Genomic DNA, 8368 nt, shown 5'->3' on the forward strand with positions numbered 1-8368 from the left:
GTGCTGAGCTTGAGGTTTTTATTTTCTTTCTTCCTATTTGTCATGTAGTCGTAATGGTTCGTTAAAGTTCAGGTTCTTCTATTTTCTCATTTCTACTTGTCATATGGGGGTTTTGTGATTTTTATGGCATATTTCCATAATGAGTTTTCATAGGGTGACTGTTATTTCTCCTACAGTGTGAGTGAACACTTGGCTATAAGGCTCCATTGCAAGGCATTGTGGGGTTTGGGACTTCGGCTTTGACGACTCAGTTGGAGCGTTGCACCATGCATTCTAGGCTGTCCTGTGTTTCAGGTCAGTGGAGGGGACCTTGCAGTGATATTGACTCAGGCAAAGATGAAGTTAGAGGCTGTCAAACATGCCGATTTGGGTGCAGACAGGGGCTCAACTAGGGGGTTCCAGGAGGTCAGGTGGTGGACCGGAGCTTCTCCAGGAAGTGTCAGGGCACAGACGGTTATCCAGCCGGCCCGGACCCCTATCCGGATAGGTTGAGTACCCATAAGCCAATATCTGCATGTGATTTGCCGTAGTTAGAATGCAGGTTGTTGTTAGAGACCGGAAGCGAGACAAAGGAGATGTCTCCGTGGCAGAGGGCTTCGGCCTCAGTGACTCAGACCAGGAGCGCTGTGCCCAGTTACACGTCCATGCCCTAATTTACTTACTGGCAGCAAGAACTAAAAAGGGGGATCAACTCTAGTCGATTTTATCACTGAGGTGTAACCTATCTACAAGTTAAGTATATATAGTTACAGTGAGGGTGGGCTCATGAATGGCAGGCACCTAGTACTCATGACCCAATCAATATAAGTAGGTAACCAGGGGCTGTCAGCCAACCTACTGTCTTAGATAGTATTTCGGCATCTGAGTAGCTGCACCAATGCACTATCTGCACTGAGGAAATTTTATGGGAGGGCCTGAAAGCTCTTGGGTGCCTGTGACTCGTTTTTTCAATTGCAATAGTAAATGGCTGCACTTCTTCAGTGACTTTATCAAATGTATTACTGGCATCAACTTCCGATGCTCTGTCATCGCCGTTGCCATTGCCAACATCCCCAAAGTCGTTCTCCTTCACTTTTGCTCATTTTTTTCGTTCTTTTTTCTACTTGCTTTTCTTACACATCAATCTTAGCACTAGTCGTTCTTGTTATCGCCATCACAGATAGTTCCTCCGATCTTGTCCTCCCCAAGCCCTGCTGGTAGTCGTTGAGCACATTCCTCTCTTTCTTTTGTACTCTTATACTATAAGTTATAGTTATACTCCGATGTAAATAACTCAAACTCATCGCATCCTCAGCCTCCGCCATCGTACCATTGCTGCTCCGACATTAATGTTGCAACGCAGCTTGCATCAGTGATGTTAATATTCTTGAAATCGATGGGGAATTACACATGTGACTGCTTTTTCTGTTGCAGGCCAACCAACACCACCAACCTTTGACACGTGTTGGGAAAACTTCATCCCTCACCAATTTCCGTCCTCTCTAGCATGCAACAGCAGACGCTGGCTGTTTCTTCTGTCAGGGGTTCGAATTTTGCGGTGCTTTACGTTTGCGACCTCGGCTGGTGTCATTCGATCAGTAATAGGCTAGCCAGCAAAGGTAAGAGCTTACGTAGCAGTCGCTGCCTCTCCACTTGTCACTATTGGGGCCTGAGTGGCGTTAGGTTGGAGAGGAGATGGGGTGACAGCCAGGGCTGCAGATCTAAGGTGTGCAGGGAGTGACAGATGGTGTTAGTCCGCTCTTGGCAATGTTCTCTGCTGGCAATGAAATGCACTGACCCTGAAGGGATATTCGCTGACCCAATGTTATTCTCCTCGTCCTCACCATCTGTTGCACTGAATGTCAAGGAAACCTCGCTTTTTAGTGTGTCATTTCGTGCATTTGGGAGTCTCACATAGAGCGGGCAGTCTCATTGGGGTTGACTATCACGGTGAGTGCAGCTAGCTCTTCACACCTCTTTTCAACTGATCTTCTGTCAATTCAACCCACTTAATCTGGCCATCCTTCCATCCTTTGAGTACCTCACACATGTGGTCGGCACATGCAAGCTTCGGTTCGATCAGTTTGCCACCTGGGTAATTCGTCATGTCAATTGCGATACAATGTTTGATCGTAAGTTTCAAATAATTCCTCAGCTGCCATTCCATTGATAACCTAGACCTCCCACTCAGTTCGCCTGTGTATTTAGTTAGTGTGTGCCGGAAAGCTTGGATGACGCCACTCACGGAGACTTATCCTAGTTACCTTGGCTATTTCTTCATGCATGGCTGCAGCTGTTGCATTATATCCCTGGACCATAGCTCATGCCTCATATCAGTAAGTAGTCATGCATTGATTTCAACCACATACTTTCTAATTTACCAACTACATGGGCCTCCATGAGGCGAATCTGTACTCCCATATCCACATGTGCTACAGCTGCCCAGAAGGCTTTGGCCTTATCTGTTCCCCAGATGACTGGTGCAAATAAGTCCTCTGAGTGGCCTCGAGTCATCAACACAAGTACCTCAACGCGGCATGACTGGTGGACTGATTTGGCCTGGTGCATTTGAGTACTAAATCCTTGCTCGCTTTTAGATGCCAGAAACGTACTATGCTCAGTAGTTGGTCCCACGCATAGATTGCAATAGAGTTCATGGATAACTCTGGTGAGATTATCGTCTCTTTCAACGCACAATTGTGCCTTTTAACCATAACGCCGTCCAGAATAACCTGGGAAGTGTACTCTTCCTCTGATGTCATGGGTTTTTGGACATCCTCATATGCGAGTTTCCCCCCATTGATGTCCTCAAGTACTTTCAGGTACTCCTCCTTGTAAGGCAGGTTAGGCAATGCCCCTTCTAGAGTACTCCATAAGCACACACCCCTCTTGCTCATGTAAGTTAATTCCTTACCTTTCAAACGTTCTGCCTCTGCCTGTGCATGGGCCCATGCATTGGGCATTGTGGGCTTACATGTCTTCTTAGGTTTTGATAATTTATAGATCACTTGGTTTCGGATCTGGCACTGGGAATAGTGATGGCCATGGCATGAAAACTCAAGCGCAATAGCTGACACCTGAACCTCGAAATTTGCCTTCAGTTGCATGATTTGCGCATTAAATTCCTGCTTTGTCATGTCCTTCTCTTTCGCTTTGGCCACTGAAACCATTTGGGGTGTCAGTATGTCCTATCACTTCGGCTTGAAGTAAGTAACTCCAACATTACCTTGCAGTGTTGGTGCAACTGACATTTCAGAGTGACTGTGTTGAATAGAAACAGAGAAAAACAATAACAAGCAAACTCAGGGTCTTTCAATTCATTGAACGTCCGTGCTTTATCAAATTTATATAATACTGAACTCCATTTTTTTAAACATATTTTAGCAGTAAATTCACATATGTTGTTAAATGTGTTTACACCCCTCGGTTTGCAGCTGCCACCTTTGCAAGTAAGTATGCCTCAGCTGGCATACGGTCAAAGCATTTAACCAGCATATCACAATAGCTGATTTCGTTGAACTCCTCAGATCGAGCCAAAAGAACAATGAAGTGTATATCTGTGTTGGTAAGCTGGCAATCCTTATCAGGAAGTTCATGAGGCTCGACGGCACAACATGATGACATGGGTGTACTGGCTGGTGGGACTGTTGAGTCCTTTGTTGGGGATGTGATGCTTGGGATAGGCAACTCATATGTTGACTGCAGAGTTGCCACATTTGCTTGAGTTAACACTGATGGCTCAGGGGTGGGATTGACTGGAACCACGGGCCGATGGCTGGCTACATTCAAGGATCCTTCAGCCTTTAGCTCATCTTAATTAGTCATCTTCCACTTATAGTACAACTGATGTCTTCTTTCCATTCAGTCAGCTAACTTCCCCTTACTCATTTCTTGTTTCCATTTATCCTCCAACCTTCTACTCTGCCCTCCTTGACCCAACACCTCAGTTCCCTGTTAAAGATATCGTTCGGAACCTTTCAGTACTTTTTGGTATCATTCGGTACCTTTTGGTATCACTCAGACTTTGACTAAAGTCCTTCTCCTCCTCCCTCTATATATACCTGTAGATCAGAACCCATTGTACCTCAGTTCTAATCTTGACTAAAACTTACCCCAAAGTTTCCCTATGAGTGATTCATGTCCCCCTCTTACAAGATACCTCAGACATCTGAAATTAAGGACTAACTGAGACATAACAGAGGCACAGCACTCCCTCTGAGTCGCTGAGGCCACATCCTTCTTAGAGCCTCTTGTATCAGCCTGCAGACCCAGGCTTCCTGGAGAAGCTCCAGTTCACTACCGGAGCTCTTGGAACCCCTCTAGTTGAGCCCTGCCTGCATCAGGATCGTCATGGTTTTGACACACTCCTCCTATCTCGCCCCTCTCCCTTCCTTCCCCACTTTCCTCTTTCTCTCTCTCTCTATTTCTGTTCTATGGTCAACTTTCCCTTTCTCTATGTACTATCATATCTGTACATACCTAACCCTGATTCAATTCCCGGACCCCCCTCCATCACCTCCAGAGTCCTACCCTATTCCCATCTGCTCCAATCCCCACCTTCGGACCTGACACCACCTCCCTCTCCTTCTGACTCTCTCCTGACCAGCCTCCACCAAGGTACAACCTTCTGCTCCCACTCCCATACCCCGAACTCAGACACCACTTGTACCTCCACTCCAAGATCCCATCATGTTCCTGACCTTGGACTTTGACTCCACCTTGGCTTAAGTCCATTGCATTGGTGACCTCATTTCACATAAATGCCATTGCCAATATTCCTCAGACTTCCAACCCCACCTCTGTAAGCTCCACTCCCCCCAAGCTTCACAGACCTACCTCAGCACTTTCGCCATCTGTAGGGTATACTTCGCACTTTTCCCTTACCCTTATTTGGACTACTGCTTCTTTCCATTTAGCCAGTTAGTCATCCACCCCACTTCTCCTCACCCTCCTGCCCCTTGGGCCCTTTCCCTCCTTGCCTCCTTTTGGATGCACCATAGAGTCTAACCGTTGACCCTCAGTGTAGTCCTGCATCCACATCTCCCTTTGTCTCCATTCAGACACCTTTGTTCTGTTTTGGACCCCCTGTCAGGGCACAGCCCTTGACCCCACTTGCCCTCAGACACCCTCACCCTTTCCCTAACCACCCTCTCCCCACATTTCCCCATTCCCCCTATCCTTCCCTCCACTGTTTCACACAATGATGTGCATGCACAAACCTGTGGAAATGTTCTGGGTGAGCGACTTGCCCAGAAATGCACAGCCACAGCCACAGGAACTTTCTGGGAGAGTAACTTGCCCATGACACATGACTGTGGGAACATTCTGGGCAAGCAGCTTGCCCAGAACTTTCCCATGGGTCACACCCATTATGGAAAGTCGGCAGCAAGTGGGAACTGTATAGTTCCTAGGGTCCTTTTGTGTCAGCCTCACAGGGGGCTGAGAAGCTTACCCTTCTTCTCAGCTCATTCCCTGTGAAGGCTGAGGCTAGTCCCCTCAGCAACTTTGAGGAGTTAGCAGCTGGGGAGGGCACCCCAGCTTCCACACCTTGCCTCGCCCTCCGGCCACTCCCAGCTGGGGTCCGGATCCTGACACCCCCTTTGTTTTCTCATGCTTCTGTCTCTCCAATATATATAGACACTTGTACATACTCGTTTGCCCCTCAGTCTAAAATCGACTTGATTCCCCCCTAAGAGACTTCCCCCTCACTAGATCCGAAATTAGGGACCCCCAGGACAACCAGCAATGGCACAGCACTCTGCCTGATGTCAGGGCACACCCACCTGACCCCACTCCACCCAGTCCGACCCCGCCTGATCCCACTACCCTCACCTGGTGCCCCCACCCTCCTTCCTCCCTTCTTCCCTCCTCCCACCTTTCTTTCTTCTTTCTTCTCTCCTTTCTTCCTTCTTCTTTCCTTTTCTATTACATGGACGACTTTCCTTGCATCGATGTACCATTAACCCGCTGCGCAACATGCCTGGACCCGGACACACTGGGTGATGCCCTGCACACCAGACACTCCTGGGATCTCTCATGGAGATACCCAGGTGGATGCAGCTGTGTGCATAGATGACGTGGCACCCCCCATGTGACCTTCAACCGCATGTACATAAACACAGCCTAAGTGGGAACTGAGAAGTAACCTTCTTCTCACACTTCCCACTTTAGTCTAAGTGGCCAGGGATGCCCTTTTGTGCCGGGCCCACTAGTACATGGGCCCATGTTACACCCTATCAGGCCCTCAGTGCCGGGTGACACATCCAGGTGCTCTCGACCCCGGGTCGCTCCCTGACACCTGAGTCACTGAGGCCAAGGTCCTTCCACAATAAGTCTCCAATTCTATTCTGGAATCATCCGAACCCACCATATCTAACATGTACTGCCAGTGTGCCTGCATACCCAGGAGCACTGTGCACCCTTCCTGTACCACTACACCCTCATGCCACTGCCTCCATCACCACACCCACCATGTACATCCTGCCCACACAGTGGCCACCCCTGGGATCTCCCACAGGGACACCTGGTGTCAGGGATGGTGCAGGAGAGGCAGGGTAGCGGTGTAGCCCCCAGCACTAGTGGCCTGGGTGGTGGCAGAGTAACGGGAGTGTATAACAGGCAGCCCTCACTCAGGCTTGTGTCTCTGTCTGGCTTCTTAGGCTGAATGTAAGTTATTTACTTAATTGTGCTATATGCGCGATATTATGTTTGCCTCACACTTCCAGACTGTCGAATATGCTATAATAGGCTGTATTTTCAATGGGGAAGTCAAGGCTCATTCACCCTTGCAACATTCCCACGCTTCCATATATACAATGTTTATACATATTTATTATGCAACAAATATACAATAAAGATATAGGATGAAGGATGGGGCAAGTGTTGCCACCACTCCTTACACTGAAGCAGGAATGGTTGTTATTAGAATGAAAAGCTAAACTAAACTAAACTAGGGTACTTGCCTGAAGCAGGAATGAGAAGAAGGCTACTTCTTCAGTTCTGCTTCAGCTCAGTTTATATACAAGTGGGAATGGGTCACATGAGGGTGCCACATCAGCCCCAGACAGAGCCGGGCTATCTGTTAGATACAGGTCCGGGGTCGGCACCAAGGGTCGCTGTTGCGGGTCACTATAAGCTGCAATGCCATGAACAAGGCCTGAGGGTAGGGCATTCAACCTCAGTGACTCTAAAGGAGCGCTGTGCCCCCTAGCTGTCTCCTGGCCCTCATTTCACACTCACTGGGGTTGCCTTGATGGGGTCATAACTTGGGGAGTCGTGATCAAGTAGATATTAGAGCTAAGGTACTTAGTGTATCATACAGGATATATATAGGAAGAGGAAATGAATAGAAGCGGACCCGGGCTGAAGGCCGAAGGGTCCGGAAGCAAATGGGAACAAAGAGTGGGGTTGGCTGCACAGCAGCTGGCAATGACCATGGATCAAAACAAACAATAACAGATAAATAAGTGAAGGAGCATAGGGCTGTGATAGTGGCGATGGTGATGGTAGTGGTGCCAGGAGGTACTCTCCAAAAGTGTAATCCTGCATTGTAGGCAGGATAACCTACTATACCTTACACTGCCAGTATTTTTGCGGTTTACGTTCCTTAAGGATTCCCCATATGCGATGATCACCTACCAATGCCCATGGTGCATAAAAACATTTTATTTCATTTTATTATGGAGTACAATTGCGCATAACATGCTGGTACCAAATTGGTCCAGCCCAAAAACTACACTTGGCACTACTGGCTGCTGAAAGACGATCAAGGGCTCATAAAATAGAGAAAAATCATAAATATGGATTCCCTGAATTTCATCCAGATCGACCCAGCCGTTGTGGAACAATGGTGGTGACGATTTCTCATCTTACCACAAGGTTCCACACAATGTTGAAAGGCATGTGAGGGTGGCAGTGTCGAAAGTCCCATGTGGTGGAGCCGAGATCCATACTTCAGGAGATTGCGAAACTGGTTTTCGGCCCAAAATGGAAATCACAAGCTGTACTGAAGTAGACAAACAACCAAAATGCACTCTGGAGTGCTCAGAAAAATCACAAAGGATGCATATGAAGATCCAATTGACACGGGGACTCTTGTGGACACTTTCTGGGACATCTAACCCTGCACACAGGCCAATTTTACGATTCTCATGCCCACCACTCGGTCAAATCTCAACCATTTGGGACAAATTTGGTATCAGGAGAAAGCTATGAACCCAGGGAATCAAATGGAGAGGTCAGGAAGGGATGCCAATTATTAGCGGATATGGCCCACTTATCACTCCTGTCTTTCTTTCATTGAACTTCCATGTCAGCCATTGGACTTATCAGCCATACTTAATGGTCCACATGGTGTCGGTAACAACAATCTTTTGTTTTATATTTTCTT

General features: G+C 47.7%; 1 protein-coding gene across 1 annotated transcript; it reads right to left on the reverse strand.

The window, feature by feature from the left end:
* Positions 1 to 1428: 1428 nt before the first annotated feature.
* Positions 1429 to 2111, reverse strand: EI90DRAFT_3094524 (uncharacterized protein). The gene is made up of 5 exons (XM_039062497.1): positions 1985 to 2111; positions 1894 to 1955; positions 1778 to 1834; positions 1611 to 1700; positions 1429 to 1560 (listed from the first exon to the last, which is right to left on the reverse strand). Exons 1-5 carry the CDS (start codon positions 2084 to 2086, stop codon positions 1518 to 1520), a joined length of 354 nt encoding a protein of 117 aa, XP_038907943.1. The 5' UTR covers positions 2087 to 2111; the 3' UTR covers positions 1429 to 1517.
* Positions 2112 to 8368: the final 6257 nt, after the last annotated feature.

The sequence above is a fragment of the Cantharellus anzutake genome, assembly GCF_015039405.1.
Source record: "Cantharellus anzutake strain C23 chromosome Unknown EI90scaffold_197, whole genome shotgun sequence".
NCBI classification, from domain to species: domain Eukaryota; kingdom Fungi; phylum Basidiomycota; class Agaricomycetes; order Cantharellales; family Hydnaceae; genus Cantharellus; species Cantharellus anzutake.